The 18843-nt window shown below is 42.2% G+C and overlaps 1 protein-coding gene across 6 annotated transcripts in view; it reads right to left on the bottom strand.

The window, feature by feature from the left end:
* LOC147014822 (tyrosine-protein phosphatase non-receptor type 21-like) overlaps window positions 1-18843 on the bottom strand; it is a 149476-nt gene that overhangs the window by 28285 nt on the left and 102348 nt on the right. For all 6 annotated transcript variants that reach the window (XM_085853124.1, XM_085853126.1, XM_085853123.1 and 3 more), the window contains 5 exons: window positions 16659-16729; window positions 14651-14738; window positions 11875-11963; window positions 11400-11487; window positions 1580-1662 (listed from right to left, as the gene is read on the bottom strand). In XM_085853124.1, coding sequence (XP_085709250.1) covers window positions 1580-1662; window positions 11400-11487; window positions 11875-11963; window positions 14651-14738; window positions 16659-16729 — 419 coding nt within the window. The remainder of the gene's footprint in view (window positions 1-1579; window positions 1663-11399; window positions 11488-11874; window positions 11964-14650; window positions 14739-16658; window positions 16730-18843) is intronic.

Here is an 18843-nt window from a genome sequence, read left to right on the forward strand (position 1 = left end):
TGATATCGAAAGAGATGTCACAGACGGAGACTCAATCTCACTGAAATTATTCACAAAACGCCTTGGATGAGTTTTTCCAAAAGATACATTGGGGACATAGAGGAATAAAATGAAGCGACGTACAATTCGCAGATGACATAGTCTTAATTTCAAACAATGCTGAAGAAGTAAAAATCATGGTGGAAGAGCTCAATTTGGAGAGTCCAAAGATAGGAATAAAAATTAACAAAACAAAGACAAATATATTGTTCAACGACTATGCAAAAAGAGAGGAGATTCAAATCGATCTTTGCAAAATTGAAGAGACCAGATATTACTTGTACTACTTATTTATTTGTGTGCAGCACAAGGTGTGGGTGCCGTGTGCCGCTGAGTCACAGCCTTCTGCTGTCCAGCCTTCTGCTGGCTAGGACAGGAATTTGGAATTTGTTCCATGGTGCAGGTGATAGCTCGCATACTCTTCAACAAGGACACTGTGGAATCTATAACGTCCACCAATGAATGCTGGCAGATGGGATTCCCGTTTAATGTCCATCCGATGGACGGCACAAACGTTTCGACTAGAACAGCACTCGGTAGAGTAAATACCTGTCAGGCTGAACGGTTTACATTTTGTATCCCACCGATAGGCCAGATCTGGATCCTGACCTGAAGCAAAATAGAATTGGCTCATTCTTGTCACCTAACCAACTCATCCATCAAGTTTTGTCATAACCCGTTTGAAATATCATGCTATATATTTGTTTTTGGCCCCATCTCTCAATGATGAAGTATCACTTAAAAAAAAAAAATTTCTCGTATCCGGATCCTGATTTTCACCAAAACCGAATCACTTTGTCCTCGTCATAAACTCAAACTCTCCACCAAAATTCATCCTAATCCATCCACAACTTTTTGAGATATCCTGTTCACAGAGAAACAAGTAGAGTAGACTGATGGATGAAAACATAACCTCCGCCCACCTTAGGTGGCAGACATAATGAATCACCCTGCTTGTAAAACCGGGAAGACAGTTTATAGCTGGGTCGGGATTCAAACCCAGGCTAGACACCTTAGAGGTGAGTGTGCGTACATCCAGGCGATCCTGTGAGTCCATTACATTTACTTGGAACATCCAAAACAAATGGATACAGATAACTCTGAAGAAGTGAAGAGGAGTTGAAGTAGAGCAGCATGTACAGATGGCATCTGGTGAATTTAAAAACATCATAAAAGGCAAACCACCTTTGTGCCTGATAAGGGAAGTTTACAATCAGTGCAATCTCCCAGCAATAGCATATGGCAGTGAAAAATGGTCCCAAACAAAAAACAAAGAACAAAAAAAGATGAGCATGCAAAGAGCCATAGAAAGATGCTGTGTTGGCAAAATGAAAAGGGACAAGAGAAACAAATGAAGATGGACAGAAAACAAACTTTCTTGCCATTCCAAACACATTCAACAAGCTGAAATGGAACTAGGCTGAACATTGGAACTGAGCAAAAAGAACGGACAACCGGTGGACAACACGAATTATAAACTGGAAACAAAGAGATGGCCCTAGAAGAAGCCGAGATAACTTAAAGACAAAATGCAACTCACTCCATGAGGTTTTTATTCAACCTGTAGAACTTCTGCTTAAGGACAAAGACCCGCCAAATGTACTTTGCCGTTTCAATATCATCCTGTGGGTTATAAGGCACAAGTTTAATGTGAAGTTTCAATGTCATCCTGTGGGTTATAAGGCACAAGTTTAATGTGAACAAGATGCATTTGTAAAATGCAGCATCACGCGCACGCACGCACACACGCACGCACACACGAGAAACCAGTCCAAAGGGTGAACACGAATTACCACTCACAATGTTGTTTTTGGTGGCCGCTCATGGCCCTGTTCAGTGACGATCTCTTAATACAGTGTCACGTGTTATTTACGAGAGATTGTTAGGGGGTGTATTAGTATAGTGCGGCGTTTATATTTGTATGCCAACGATTCAATATGGAATACCGTGTATTGTTTGTTACATATGTCTGCCATGTTTGTTCTTAAAGTTGAATAGAGTAAAAGGTGACAAGTTTTAATGGTGCAGTTAAAAGCCAGAGTTCAGGAAATTTCCAGTTACTTCTGGATATCGAATCATCTAGTAACTAGAACAGCACTTGGTAAAGTGCATACCTCCAACCAGGCTGAACAATTTAAGTTTTGTGTCCCACTGATAGGCTGGACCTGCATCCAGACCTCATCCACAATCAAATCGGCTTGTTCTGGTCACCTCTCCAACAACTTCATCACCAAATTTTATCACAATCCATACATAATTTTTTTAAATATCATGTTACATATCGATTTTGTCCCCAATCTCTCAATGGTGAAGAATTTGTTCAAAAAAATTATTGCATCCAGATCCAGATCTTCACCGAAATCAAACGAATTTTTCCTTGTCACACACCCAACCTGTCCAAGTTTTGTCTGAACCAGTTCATAACTTTTTGAGATATCCTGTTCTCTGACAGACAGACAGACAGACAGACAGACAGACAGACAGACACAGAGACAGGGGTGAAAACAACCTCCATCCACATTCGATGGTGGAGGTAATTATGGAAGTTTGAATATGCAGGGGCTTTTGCAAATACTCTTGTTTGAGTGTTTATAAATGGAAAAAAAGTAAAAAAGGAAAGTAAATGGGGAAGAAGGAGATGAAAAGCCAATCATCATTTGCATTGCTTTGTACAATGCCGTGACGGAGTGCTGCATGTGTCGTTTGTGCTTTACCTTTGAAACAAACGCAAGCTCGGATATTCATTGATGAGAAAACTTTCAGGTTTTGTGACAGCTATACTAATAAATGCGTGTGTGTGTGTGTGTGTGTGTGTGTGTGTGTGTGTGTGTGTGTGTGTGTGTGTGTCTCCTCCGTAACTCCAAAATCATGAAACCTAGCAGCCTGAAACTTTGCATGCATACAAAGAATGCTCCAAGGCAGGGCAAGAGTGAAAATTGGGTGTTTAGATTAAAACACCCCTTTTGAAGATTATTAACGGCCTTATTTAATTATATCCTTTCTCAGGTGTCATCCTTGGCCACCTCACTCTCTGGGATCTTAAGGCATATCCTATGTTACCTCGCTGGGGGCTGAAGCTGCCATGTTTTTTGGCCTGCTCAACCATGCCTTGACTTGGAACAGGCTACAAGGATTTCTTAACGATAAGGTTTTTTTTTTTTTTTCCACTTTCCTCGCTCATATTATCAAATGCCTGCTCATCATAGCGACAAATTGCTGAATACATCGCTTTTGTAAGTGCTATAGTTTTCAAATTAGGTGCTTGAAGCGATTTTATGCATTATATGATGCAATTTTCCACGATCTACTCTCACAGACTAATTAAAGTATATCATCGAACTATTATTTTGGCTTTGAGGATCGGATGCGTCCGGACTAAATGTTGAGAAATCTGGAGTGAAATCTGATAATTTAAAGAAATAACGAGTCTTATAAGTAAGCCTATATACCGATTAACTTGAAGCAAGCAAGGTTATGGTCCCTCCTTCTCCATATATACACAAGAAAATGTGAAATATCCAAAGCATTAAGCTTATCTTTTTCTATGATCTTTTATAATATCCAAAGCATTAAGCTTGGAGAGTTATATTGAGTGAACAAAAAAAGAGGAATGTGTCAAAATGAACTGGCTTCATTGAGCTATATGATTTAATGCATTCACTGCTTGACCTCACTCCTTGTTCCCGAGAGGGACTGTGTATCCATTGTGTATGCGAGATCTGTGTCTATTTTCAGAGGTTTCGTGAGGTGCTCAACAGGGAATCAAAGCAAATCTGGTGAAGAACGGACGTTTTAAAAGAAAGTTACAACATTTGTGTGGACCGTGAACCAATGTACCACATGACGTGTGCACAGACAAGCAGGCAATGTGGCAGATTATCTGCAATGTTTATTTCACAGCCGATTAAACTTTGCGATGTCTCCAGGGTTGTTCTACATTAAACAGCAACTCTTTTGTGGATAAATTCTTTGTTCGAACGAATTAATTTAATTTATTTAACTGATGCGTGCACAGTGAAGACCGGCTTTAAAGTAAAAGGTATCCTATATGGGATGCAGCCACAGCCTGGCCAACCGTTCCTTTTCAACCTTTTAATTGGAGTGTTTGCTCGAATGCTTAAGCTACTTGCCGAGCGCCGATATCAGTGCAGTTCGTCTCCCGATCGGGGTGTGCAGTCGGCAGTTGCTACAAGGTAGAGGTACATGATTTACAAAGGTTATATGCTTTCTCTTTGTAGCCTGGTGTTGGCGTAGTGGTTAGGGTAGCGGCTTGGGATCCAAAAGGTCCTGAGTTCAAGCCCCGTTGGCCGCTTGAATTAATATACACCAGGAGGTTGACTCAGCCTGTCATCTTTCCGAGGTCGGCGAAGTGAGTACCAGTGTACTGGGCCCGGTGTATGCCACGGTTAGAATAGGTGTACCATATCCCTGTGTCATAAGAGGCGACCAGGGTTGCGTCAGGAAGGGCATCCAGCATAAAACCTGTGCCGAATCATTATGCGAATCATTACGGATGATCCGCTGTGGCGACCCCTAACGGGAGCAGCCGAAAGAAGAAGATATGCTTTCTCTTTGTGAAGGCCCGGTCACACCTTGACGTTTTAGCCAACGTATGCCGATTTTTGAATTTTTTTTCTAAAACGCTGGCACACGTTGAATACGTTATGGGTAAGTTTTGATAACATTGAGAGCACGCTGGCATACGTCATAGTACGTTGCCATACGTCGTTGTACGTTGGCTTTAAACGTTGTACTTTTCGGTTGTCCTCAAATTTTTTCATGCTTGAAATTTCACGACGTATGCCAGCGTATGACTCACACGTTCCGCTACGCTGGCCACAAGTTGTAGGCACGGTCTGCGATTGTTGACAGACGTCAACACATGCTACTTGTAAGTTAATCATAAGTTGAGACACGCCGAGGTAATGTTTAGCGTACCCGAAACTTATTTCTAACCTATGATTAACGTGTTGTTGGCACGTTACGCGATCGTTGCCACACGTCGACAGACGTTACTTTTAAGTTACTCATAGGCTGAAAGACGTCGGTATAATGGATCGTCCTTGCGTCAGCGTCCACGGCCACGGCCAGGACACTTATTTGCAGCATTCTTCAAACTTTTCTTCGGCATGACGAGGATGTTCACACTTCGATGTCTAGCTTGGCTATGATTCCAATTGTCCATCGGCAGCGTCTATTTAAAATAGTCGAGTTTGAGCGTTTTAACACGTTCAGAAGAAACGTTTCAAATTTCCAAACCCCAGCGTCAAAAAAAAAAAAACAAAAAAAAAACAAAGGCGAGTGACAGCAATTTAAATCGTTCATTGTAAACAATGAAACTAGCTGAGTGGTACCGTTTAAAAGTCATTGAGTGTAAAAAAAATCCAATTGTTGAGCGCAAGCGTCTACTTTCAATAGTGGAGATGCAGCCATTTAAATCGTTGAGTGGCAGCCTATGAACCTACCCATGGACACGCGGACGCAAGGACGATCCATCATAACCCACACCCTCCCCCTCACACCCACCTACTACTGCCAACATGAACAAACTACTACTAATACTAATACTAATACTAATACTGATACTGATACTGATACTGCTGACATGGACATCGACTCAAAAAGGAACTCGAAAACACTGTTGGGTTCCCCTTTTATGAACACCATTTTTATATACCAATTCCCAAAACCGTTGGGAACACGTTTTTATATGGCAGTTGTAAGCTAGAAACACATTAATTTTTTTTTTTTTGTCGACCGGAAGACGTCATTGGAATACGTCTACATACGTCGATGTGTGTTGGGACTACGTAAATAATTGGTTCAAAGCACGTCAAACATAAGTTAGAAATAAGTTTCGCGTAAAAAAGACATTACCGCGACGTGTTTCGACTTATGAGTAGCTTATAAGTAGCCTTTGTGGACGTGTGTAAAACTTATCCTCATCGCATGCGAACGTGTGTCATGTTCATGTTCATGTTGTTCAAATTTTTTTGACGTACTCTAACGTACCCTAACATGTTCAAAATTTCTTGACGTACTCTACTTACTACGACTTATGATAGCGTATTTAGCGTTCTACTCGCGCATACCAAACTTACCCATACCGTATTCGACGTGCCCCAACGTTTTAGACACACTTTTTGTTACGTCGGCATACGCTGGCAAGATCGCCAAGGTGTGACCGCGATTTTGACCCTTCCATTTCTACGGCAGTTATGATTTGAATCGTTGTGCGTCAGCCTTTTAATAGGTTACGCCACGACATCGTCAGCGATGCGTGCAACGCGCTATGCCTGAGTTAGACTATCGTTGGGCATCGGTTGTGTAGGCCGACAACAGGTTCAGCATTCGTTGGTATAAGTTATCTATAACACAACGAAACGTTCTGTGTAGTTACCAATGCGTTATACATAAGACCAAGTCGCTATGAATACGTCCGAATCTTAAAAAAAAAAAACATCAAAAGTTCAACGTAAGCCAGCGTTTTACATAAATTTTAACACGTTGCCATCGCTGGCTAAAACGTCAAGGTGTGACCGGGCCTTGAGTTTCAAAGCAAAATATATTTGATAACACCAGATTTCCAAGCCGTTTGCCGTATTAACATGTTTTCTAAATTACAGAACCAAATTTTTTTTCTACCCGTCACATGACGATTGGCAGCTGTTTATAGAGATTAATGTTCATGCACATCTCCGTGAAACGTCAAAAATACAACGTTGCTTTTATAATTTGTTGATTTTGGTTTTCTTGTATACCTTGTCGAGGCTCGTATGAGAGCTAACACACAACGCACAGCAAGGGGGCATGAGACAAGAGGAGCGGGAGTGGGAGGGACAAAACAGTGGGGAACAGACACATTAGGAGATCTGTGGAAGGGAGAGGGATGGGACAGGGAACATGGGGAAGAGAAGATGGACATTACAGGGACTTTCAGGAAGGAAAGCAGGGGAATTGAAGGAAGTGGGCTTGGGTGGATTATCGGGGGTAGAAAAGATCGAGGATTTGGATGGGGGACGATAAGAGGTGGTGGTGAACAGCTGTTTGAAAGCCTGGAGGGAAGAATGGGAAAGAATAGAGTGAGGGAGTTTATTCCAAAGGTGGGAAAAAAGAGGAATGAAAGAGTGAAGGTGAGCAGTGATTCGTGATTTTGGTAGTTTTACCAGAAGGGGGTTGTTGGCGGACCTTGAGCGCCCTGTGGAAATGTGGTGGGGACAAATCGCAGAGAGAGCAGGGGGGGGGCAAGGCTGGAGAGGAGACGGTAGAAGACAAAAAGACCACCGACCAACCTGTGGTGATTGAGTGAGAGGCCCAAAGACTCGGCTTCATTGCGGGAGATGCCGATGATCCTAAATGCCCTGGTTTCGACAGCGTGAAGCTGAGAAAGGTGGGAGGCAGGAGCACCAGCCCAGAGGGGAGAGCAGTACTCCATCAGGCTCCGGACAAAAGCTTTGTAAGTGGTCAGGAGCTCAAGAGGGCCAAGGAAGGACTTTGCACGACGGAGGATTCCCAGTCAGCGACTGGCTTTGGAGGCGAGGTTGGAAATGTGACTTTCCCAGGAAAGGTCATGGCAGATAGTGAGACGCAGAGGCTTGAAAGAAAAGACTTCTTCCAGAGGATTGTTGAGAAAGTGGATTTGCGGGGCAGGGGGGGGGGGGTTCTAAACGGTCCTTTCGAAGAGACATAGTGAGAGTGTGAGATTTGTCTGGATTAAAAGACATGTTCCACGTGTTGGACCAGTTTGTGATTTTATCCAGATCTGCAGTGAGCGAAGAAGCTGCTGCTTGCCGGTCTGAGGGATGACAAGTGGTACAGCACAGGGTGGAGTCATCAGCCAAGAGATAGAGGATTTTCCAGAGTCGGAGAGATCATTGATGAAAACCAGAAAAAGAACAGGGCCCAGAATGCTACCTTGAGGAACTCCAGCCTGGACAGGAGGGGATGAAATAACTCCATTTAGGGCCACACATTGATTGTGACAGGAGAGGAAGTCTGCGAACCATGAGTGGAAATGGCCTTGGATACCATGGGAAGAGAGTTTGGTGAGTACGGCAGGGTGCCAGACTGTGTCAAAAGCACGTGATATGTCCAGGGATACGGCTCGGATTTCCTGTCTGGCACTGAGGACCTCCATCCATTGATGGGAGAGCAGAAGCAGCATATCCAGGGTAGAGTGACCTGGTCTGAAACCAAATTGATGATCGGAAATCAAGCCATTGGAGAAGAGGAAGGATTTCATGTCTGAAGCGATGATGGATTCCATAACCTTGCTGATGATTGGGAGAAGGCTGATTGGTCTGTAGTTGCAGGGATCTGTTTTTGCACCTTTTTATGCAGGGCAGTGATGTTTGCAGATTTCCAAGCAGATGGCAGATGACCTTGAGCAAATGAGAGGGTGAATAGAACAGAGAGAGGGTGAGCAAGAGCAGAAGAGCAGGCTTTGCGAAACACGTGGGCTGATGCCGTCTGGACCGGTTGCAGAATAAGAGTCGAGGTTTGAAAGCAAGCTCTCCACCTTGTTCGGAGAAAAGGACACAGAGTCCAGGGACAGTTGGGTGCGACTGGGTAAGGTGGGTAGAGAAAGTGATGGGGTTAGGACACAAGATTTAGCTACAAACACTGAGTTTAGGCATTCAGCTTTTTCACGTGCGGCATCAGCAGTGTGGCCATTTGAGGTAATGGAGGGGGAACATACACCAGAAACATTTGATTAAACGCCACCAGGATTTTGATGGGGGGAGAGAGGTTTGAGAGTTCAGACTTGAGATGAGAAAGATGTTGTTTTCTGGCTCTCCTGAGGGTGGATACACACTTGTTCTGAGCTTTGTGGAAAGAACTAAGATTGCTCTCAGTTGGGTTTGCTTTCCATGAGGCAAAGGCAAGTTGTTTCAGGACAACTGTCTCGCTGCAAGCTTCAGTAAACCAAGGGCGGGAGGAAGGGTAGGACAACTGACGACGAGAGGGGATAAATCTGTGCATGAGGGAGAGCAAGTTTCTTTGAAAGAATTCACAGGATGAGTTGATGTTTGAGAAAGTAGTGATAGGAGACCAGTCTATAAGTTTGATGGCTGCTTGGAGACCCTGCCAGTCGGCTTGAGTGAAATGCCAAATCAGATCCAGAAGGGATGGAGTTTTATTGGTTGAGATCCGGGTCGGGAAGTTGACCGATTGAGTCAGTCCCAATGAGTCGCAGAAAGCTTTTGCTGAGGTGCCATGACAGGTGAGAGAGGTACCCTCACCTAGCCAACTGGCATGATGACAATTGAAGTCACCACATAAGAGGAAGAGAGAGTTTGGATGAGAAGAGAGAAGATGGTCCATGTTTTCGGATAGTGAGGTGTAGATGGAGTCATCACTGTTAGGTGGACGGTACAGTACACATATAAACATGAGGTGGGAGTGGAGGGAAGCAGTAGCCAGAGGTATTCCTGGGGGTGTGGGGGAGTGAGAGCAGTGCATGGAGAGTGAGGAATAGAGTCTTTGATGAAGAGAGCAACACCTCCACCAGGACGAGACTCAGGTCTGTCATACCGGAGGAGGGAGTAACCGGGGAGAGATACTTGGGAGTCAGACACGTCTTGGGAGAGGAAAGTTTCTGTTAGGCAGATTATGTCTGGTTTGGCAGTGGCAGCCTGTATGGAAAGATCTGAAAGGTTTGAGCGAAGGCCCCGGATATTTGAGGTCCACACTTTTAATGAAGAGGTAGGGGAGGAGGCTTTGGGTGCAGGGGGTGGGGGAGGGGGAGGGTAGGACAAGATAGGGGTGGGGGAAAGGAGGGTTGTTGAAAGAGTGTGGGGGATTGCAGAATAGCTAGGGGAGGGGCCGGATGAGGAGGAGAAAAGGCTCTGTGGTGCTGGGGGAGAGGAGGGACAAGAGAGGGGGAAGAAGGCAGTTGAGGATTTGAGGAGGTGGAGTGAAGAGATGGAGGTGAGAGGGCAGTGGAGGGAGGCAGGTTGGTGGATGAGAGGGGGGCAACTTTGAGAAGGATGAGTGAGGGGGATGAAAGGTGGGAGAAAGGTGAGGGGGGAATTTTTGAGAGAGGTGAGAGGGAGGCTTGGAGGGAGAAGAGTGGGATGGTTGCTTTGAGAGTGAGAGAGAGTGAGGGGGTGAGTTGGCACTGAAGTTGGAAAAAAAGAATGGTTGATGGAAAGTGAACATTCATAGCAAACTGGGGTTTTTTAAAGTTTTCGGTCAGAGATGTGATTTAACACAAATCTTGATGGATGCAATAAAGGCGAATTCAGAGAATGGAGAGAAGAAACGCTGTAACAGTTGGATTTTTTAGGCAAGGAATGAAGGAGAGGTCGAAATGAGAGCATGTCGGTTAAAATAGCAGAAGAGTCGTGCATTATGAAACAGTAAAGAGTACCACATGTGTGAGAGATGAAGATGAAGCATTATAATATCGTTTTTGTTATTATTATTCATGTTTGAAAGAGTTAACAAATTAGGTCATGGAAGTGTTGTCGAAAAAAAAAAAAAAAATCGAGGAAGAAGAAGAGGAGGAGGAGGAAGATGTGGACCTCAATTGATTGAAATTCCCCCAAAACAAGGGTGAAAGCTCAAGGTTTTTGGGTTGCATACAGTACATGCTGTAGTCGGTAATCAGACCGACTCCAATCTGCCGATAACAGCCAAGCACTAATACGGTGTGTGTGCGTGTGCGTGTGCGTGTGTGTGTGTGTGTGTGTGTGTGTGTGTGTGTGTGTGTGTGTGTGTGTGTGTGTGTGTGTGTGTGTGTGTGTGTGTGTGTGTGTGCGCGTTTTCCAGCCATGTCTGGGCGGTATTTATATCTGGATGTGCCTGGGCGATGTTTATGTCCTGCGGATTTTGTTTCCGGACGTGTCCGGGGGTGTTTTTCTCCGGACCATGTTTATAGCATGACGGTAGAAAATGGATTTCAGATATTCTTTTGTTTCCATTTTCACTGTTATTCTATGCAGAGTCTTTTTGATGAGACCGTAGGAATCATAATTAACGCTCTACCACACATCTGCCTTCTCTTCCCCAACCCCTCTTCACTCTCCCTCCTTCTCTCTTTCTCCCTCCACTCGCCCCCCACTCCTCTCCTCTCCTCTCCACCCCACCCATCTCTTTCTCCCCCCTCTTACTATTCCCATCAGCGAAAGGGACGTGTGGTATTTGCTAGTACAGCAATAAAGCCGAGTGTCATTGTTTGTATTTTAAGTTTATTATGAAACACCACCATTCTTAAGTTACAACCCTGAACGCTTCATCTTATGGGTTGTTTCTGGTAAATCTATGGTGAGATTGCTCCTTTCACATATGTGAATATGACTGCCTTACCCACTGGGACAATGGATTGCTCGGTTGAGAGATTCCAAAGCAGAACTCACCATTTGAAGTTGCATCGTCTCCTCTTTTCCCTGGATCTCAAGGCACACAAAACACTTGTTATGTGCTACATTTGAGATATCAGCCCACCTGTGAGAGAATGCATATCTGAGAGTCACAGGCGAGAAAGGCTCGTGACATGGGAAATAAAGGACTACCTAAACATTAAACTAAGGTTTAAAAAGACAGACTATTTGTTTTTAATGGTAAATTATGCCAATAAATAAACAAAATAATACATTCTAATTCGTTCTGCATCAGTGGAAAAATTGTTTCAAACACTCTTTCACCTATGAGCATATATTCCTCTTGAAAGTAATAACAAGTTACATGTTTGGCACAGAAAACAAGCAACCAACTAATGCCGCTGCGACATTAACCTACAAGGATTTCCCAGAACCTGTTGGGATGGATGGATGCAAAATGTTTGTCTTACAAGCACGTCGAAAGTCAAATGCTGATCAAGTCATCACTCACTTGAGTATATGTGGAGATTTATCGTTTTTGTACTTTATCAAGATTTCTTGAAAGGTGGTTTGCAATGTAATGTCTGTTCCAGCCACATCCTGGGAGTAACACAAAACATGTAATCACTTTACTACAGAAATAATTAGAGTTCATAGAACACGATACACCGCACCTTCCAAGTAAAATAGAGTACTTTAATTTTAATAAAATAATGATGTTAAAGATTGTTAAAAAAAAAAAATCCATAAGTTTAGTACTACTCATGCAATCATATAATATGAATCACCTTTCTACCCTCGTTAGCCCCCAATCTAATCCCTCCTTGCCTGGTGTTGGCTTAATGGCTAGAGTGGTGGGCTTGGGATACTTGGATCCCGAGTTCAAATCCTGCTTGGCTATCGAATTAATACTAGGTGGGGGTTGACTCAGCCTGTCATTCTTCCAAGGTCGGTAAAAAACTTGCGAGATCGGGACAAATTCAGAGCCAAAGTACGGTAAAATGGGAAACTTGTCTTCCGATTCTTTTGTGTTCAAAATATAATATTACATTTAAATAAGTTGTTCCTCGATCATAAAGTGATGGGAGCCAGACAGACGGACATGAACCAATTGCTTAACTCCACACTTTGCACCCCTCCCCCCCACCATCCAATACCCCACTGGGTATTGATTTCCTTTGTCATCTTGCTCTTCCATTAGCACAGACCCTTGCATAGAAAAGAAGAAAAGAAAAAAAAAGATGAAGAAAAAAAAAAAAGATTAGGAGAGTGGAGAGGAGAAAAAAAAAGAAGAAAATCTGATGTACTTTGGCATTCTGTGCTAACCTTCTGAGCCTTGTTCAGGGTCACTCACGACCATGACACATTACAGCCACCTTGGTTCATGAAGTGTATACTTGCTATACAGTGTATACATACATAAAATGTGTACAATTTCAAACTGCCATGGGTTTAAGTGCAGATATTAAAGTCAGAGTGCTGTGATTGTTAGTTCACTTTTTCTGATAATCTTTAATCGCTGATTTACGAAGCAAGTATTTATATTAAATGCATCAACTTTGCTAAACACCTCTTTAGCATTAGTCTGAGCTTGATGCAGCGGCTTGGTGTTACAGAGTGATGTCAGAGTAATGGCAGATATCAAGGCAGCATTAATTATTTTTGATGATGCAATAAACCAGAAGCAGTTAACCGATATAATTGGTGCAAATGCTATTGAACATCAAAATGTACGATTGATTGACAATGTTGATTATTGTTGATGTTTAAAAAAAAAAAAAGAGGAGGATGTCATCATAATGTTACATATCTGAGTGCATTGTGATTGTAAAGGGTGCAAGTATCGAAACAATTTTTTTTTTTAAACGAGTGAAGTCGATGGCACGCCATGACAAATCCCCACACTTCTGACCGAAAGAAAGTTGAAAGATGGCAAAAAGTTGCACCAGGATTGATTTAATTTTAAATTTTGAGTTACCAAGAAATATTTTTTCCCCATTTTGACCCCTGTGACTCCAAGTCCCCACCCACTGAGGCATGAATCAAGGGTCAAAAAAAAAAAAAAATCAGAACATATTTACATTAAATACCCCCAATGTTGATTGCATATGCAAAGTTTCATTTTTTTTTTTTAAGTGCCCGTAATTTCTTTTTTTTGGTATTTGACCCCACCCAATGGTTGGGGCCAAAAGTGAGACTGCTCTTGCACCTTTGTGTCATGTTGTGATCTTAACTTCCAAGTTTGGTGAATTTCTGCACAACTGTTTAGGAGGAGATAGTGTGACAGACAGAGTCAATTACAATATCCCTCCATTTCTTTCAAAAAGTGTGGGGATAATAAAACAGTCACCTGCCCTTCGAAGCTTCTCCAATTAAAACAAATAACTGCCAGTGGCTGAAAACAAGCTCGAATGTGCCAAGATCCTCGTCCTCTTAATGATGACGTTATAAAAACAAATATGACGTCATTGTGATGTATCAGGTTTGCGATAAATGATCTGTGCTAATGCCCGGCTTGATTCCCGCAAACAAAATTCAAACAGCTTGCCTAGTTTCGGAGATAATGGTATTGGCGATTTCCATTAGTGGCGATATTATGTCGTCAACTTTTTTTCTAGGAAGAATTTCCAAAATCGGAGATGGTTACTGCCTGCGTGTGGGCTTTCTGCATATACATGGCAAGTTTCACGAAGATCCGATGAAAACTCTGGGTTGTGAAACAAAAAAGTCAAAAAATAGGAATGACGTCATAAAAATTGATATGACATAATAGTGATGCATCATATGTGTGGTAATTCATCTCTGCTAATGCCCTGTTTGATTCCGACAAACAGAATTCAAAAAGCTTGCCTAGTTTCGGAGATAATTTTTTAGGCGATTTCCATTAGCGGAGATATTTTGACGTCATAACTTTTTTTCTTGGAGAAATTTTCAAAATGGGAGATCGTTACTGTCTGCGCAGGGTATTTTTACATATATACGCCAAGTTTCAGGAAGTTTCGATGAAAACTGTAGGCTGTGAAACAAAAAAGTCCACAAGAACAACAACGTGAGTAAGACTTAGAGATCCTCCATGAGGATCTAAAAAGGTTGGTTTATTTTATTTAGAATGTTGAGAGATGTGACAACTACACACAGCACTCAAGCCTATCATGAACAGCTCTTCTGAAAGGCTCGATCTCTGTTAGAAAAAAACATATTTTAGTAAAAACTCGATGAACCATAAAGAAACAGGTAGGTTCTACATGCAATCACAATACGGAATGCACTATGGTGACCAGGCTTGCCTTAGCTGAGAAGTCATCTCTGCCGTAGCCATTCAATTTCTTGACTTCACGGATGTACAGCATCTCAGCCTGTGATGGTTGCAAAGTCCTGACACGGTAAAGGAAAAGTTATTAACCACAATAAATCCACAGAATTTCAGTGGATTGAAGGAAAAAAGAAAGGATCAACAATAATGTTTTATAAATGCAATAACTGAATGCAGCCCATCCCACTGGAGAGACAATCATAAACAGTCACAAAGGTCTACTATGAGCATAATAAATACGTCCACACAACAAAGACAAGCATGTGCAGCAGGCGCGTGCACTTCTAGTAATGGTATGTTCCGACGTGCAATTGACCTCTCGCAATGCCTAAGATGCATTTCCCAGAATAAGCTGCTCTGCTATGCGATGAATCTTCCATATAGCTCTCCTGGCAATTCCCAAGTATATAAAGAGCAAGGCGAGCACGACAGCATGAGTGTCACAAGGTGCACTCAAAACCTTCTCTCTCCCCTCTAGTTCTTCACAAATACTCACCATCCATGACACCACAATGGGTGGCACCCTGTTGAGTGGAAATGGGTGGAAACTGGGTAGATGTCACCAGGAGAGTCACACGGACACACTTCAAAGATACGAAATAGCGCGACATTTCATAAAAAGTATTGGCAAGCTGGCCCACAGTAAAAATAAAAGCTGTGTCAGCAGAACGTCCTGGCAACATGTGGAATGTGCGTTTTGAGCCAGCCGTGTGTACGGGAAAAGCACAGCAGCACGAGCGCGTGCCTGGCGTAGCGCAGCAGCTGAAATAGAAAGATGGCTTCAAAATCTTGAGCTCCAAAGGCACCCATTCTGCATAGCTCCTATTTCTTAGCTTTTTGCCAATTATTGGATTGTTAAAGTCCATGCTTCCGTTTTTCTCACCTCATAAAATAGCCTCTCTCAGTGTACTACAATAACAACAGTGCTCAGGCAGTTTTCAGTCTGAATAAATGTTTAATGTTTTGTGCAGCATCACTTGATGTGGTTCACTGAGTGTTCACAGGAGTACAAACCATTACTTTACCCTCATTATTATAAATTATATGAAATGATTCCTTCACCATACATGAAGCCAGGCCATTGTGTACATGCAATAAGAGAAAATAATGTGCATATGCAACAAGAGAAATCCCAATAAAAAGTTCACAAAGATCTGGTTGTATTTGAGAAGCTCCAAATGTATGACTGAAGGCACCACCATGTAGTAGAGTTGTCCAGCTGGTGGCTCAGGTTTGGCCACCGAGTGGTCCTCATACGGGAGTTAACCACAGACTGATCCCGGATGGAGATCAGTCGGTGTTTGAAATGTCAGGACCTGAGCTTTGCCTCTTGGGCAGTTATACTCGTTGGTAGTGCCTTCAATTTACAATCAAAACTGGAAAGCATCACAAAATACAAAACCCATCCGTGTCCGCTTTTTCACTTGAACTAAACTTGATGAAAATGACAGTTAAAAAACAAAAAACATTGTAAATTTTATTAATTTGTGTTTTCCATATTTTCATGATAAAGGTTTGTTGAAGATTTGATGACAAAAGCTCAATTGATAAAATGATATGGTCTATAGACACACTGAAGCTCAATGGTTAATAAATAAACACAGAAGCGATTTTAAAAAATAATTAAAAAAAAATTTTAAACCAGCCATCTCATGCTCAACAAGCTTGAAGCTAATAAGGGCTGTTTATAGTCGCTGTGACTTTTCCCTTTCACATTTTTACCCAATTTTTAATTTTTTTTTCTCCACATTCTCAAAATAAAGGTTTGTTGTAAATTTGAGGACATAAGCTCATATGGTAAAAAAAAAAAAAAGTTGACAGACAGACATACAGACAGACAGGATTGCAGAAACTCCTTCTCCTCTGCGTGGGAGACAGGCTAATGGATGTGACAGTTTAATTTGCTGGCCATTTCCTAACTCAATGTGGTTTTGTGGTGCAAGGACATTCACTGGTTATTTGGGAGGATGGCTGGGACTTACCGGAGCTTTTGGTGGATGGCAGCCACCTTGAGAATCATCTCCTCATGCACGTACTCATCGCTGGATGACCCCTGCACATAAATGTAAAAGGCATAAGGTGTTCCCAATTTATCGACAATCAATGCCCATGTGATCCTCTGCATTCCACAATTATTACATCATCATAGATACAATTAGTTGAAACAGCAGTTAGGAGATCGAGCAAGTAATATTTATAATCTTTAAAAACAAATTTAGTCCTGCAGCCCATTTATTTTGTTAAAGAAAAAAATTATAGATGGTATACTACATACACATATACATATACATATATCTGAATCAAACCCCCTAACTGGATGCTGGATGAGGTAGCAGGGCACTGATCAAGTCCCATCACAGCACTTGTTGCATGACCTGACAGCAACAAGTGTCACCAGCCATACGAGCACATTATCTCTGTCCTGCTGATCACCAGTCAGGAACATTAAATTCAACGAAAGAAGCACGCTGATTATGACATGACAATGATGTCATGTACATAAATTACACCAACACATCACCTCCAAACTAGGAGGCATCCGAATGGTCTTCAAGCCTTTGCAGACTGAGATTAAAGCCTATTGTCACAAATAGACAAAAGCAGAGATGTCAATATAGATTTTGCCCTTGTTGTGGGCTCATGAGAACAACATATACTGCTATTCGTTTATTTGTGACCATATTAGGCTCATTAATATAACTGAATTGAACCCCCTAATTTGATGAGGCAGCAAGGCACAGATTGAGTCCCATCACAGTGCTTGCTGCACGACTTGCCAGCAAAAAGTGTCGCCTGCCACGCGAGCACATTGTCTTTGCCATGCTGATCACCAAATCACCAAAAATCACTGGGTATTGAAACCTCAAATAGCAATGCGTTCTTTTCCTTTTTGTATCTGAGTACTATGCCCGGTAGCAGTGCTTTGTTTTCTATGTTCATGCTGGATGGGATCATCATGTCGTACATGAGCATTATGTCCTTGTTTTCGATGAATGCTTTGGTTCGTGTTTCCATGAGTTTTGTGGAATTGGTATATTGAAATTTCTGTGGATGCGACAGTGGATTACTCTACATACTTTGTTGTGCCTTTGTATGTCCAGCTGTTCTGACTTGAGTATTTTACATCCGATAGGAGGTGGGTCGTGCTTTCAGTTTCTATGTTGCAAAATCTACACTTGTCCGATTGGCTCAGTCCTGCCATTTTCTTAAAGCCATTTGTGTAGTGTCCTTGGTCTTGGGCATTTAAAATGATTCATTCATCATCCCAATTGAGTTTAACCTCTTCTTTGCCGTTCCAGTGATCCTTCTTTGTCTATCCCCAATCTATCTAACTCTTTTTTTTTTTATTCCCCTGCTCTTTTGTGTTTCTCCCAGTTGTCATTATATATCTTGTACTTTTCATCTTATTTCGTTGGTATTTTGTGTTGTAATTTTATTCTGCAATCATTGAGAATGTACTTGTTGCTGTTTTGATTTTGTGCATGACATCTTCTATTTGCACCTGTTTTGGAAGTTTTTTGCAAGGTGAGTAAGATATACCTTTTCTGGGTTGTGTCCATGCTTGTATTCAAATTGTATTTGGTAGTCTGTTGACCTTTTCACAGACTCTGCTAATCCTAGTCGTCGCTCTGTGTTTGATGGAATTCCATCAGGCCACCACCTCCTCCTTCTTCTTTCCTCAGCAGGTAGATTCTTGGAATGCACTGATTTTGTCGAACATTTTGTTGACAATGAGGAGTTTTCTTGTTTTGATAGCTAGTTTTTTGATTTCCACTTGTGGCCAGTTTACGCTTCCGCAGCTGCATTGGAACATTGGTACTACAAGTTGGTTTATGGCTTTGATTTTCTTCGTTGGGGAGAGGTGTTTTCGGGATTAGCCTTGGTCTATACGGATATTCTTTGGTAATTGTTTCGCGCATTTTTAATGACATATTCGGTGGCCCTCTTCTACTCCAAGATTTGTAAGATGCATCATTGTCTGGCTTCTGTGTTGTTGTATCTCAGTCAATTTTTATGTTGTCCGTTTTTGTTGGTCGACCTTGCACGAATGTGCACTTGGCACACTTATCTAGGCCAAATTCCATTTGGATGTTGTCAAGAGTACCGTTTCACCAATTTCAGTTGTTCTGCCAATTTTTTGTTTTTCGGTGAAAAGAGTTTTAAATC

This window comes from Eptatretus burgeri, chromosome 13 (assembly GCF_056783735.1).
Source record: "Eptatretus burgeri isolate ZD-2024b chromosome 13, Ebu_testis_v1, whole genome shotgun sequence".
Lineage (NCBI taxonomy): Eukaryota > Metazoa > Chordata > Myxini > Myxiniformes > Myxinidae > Eptatretus > Eptatretus burgeri.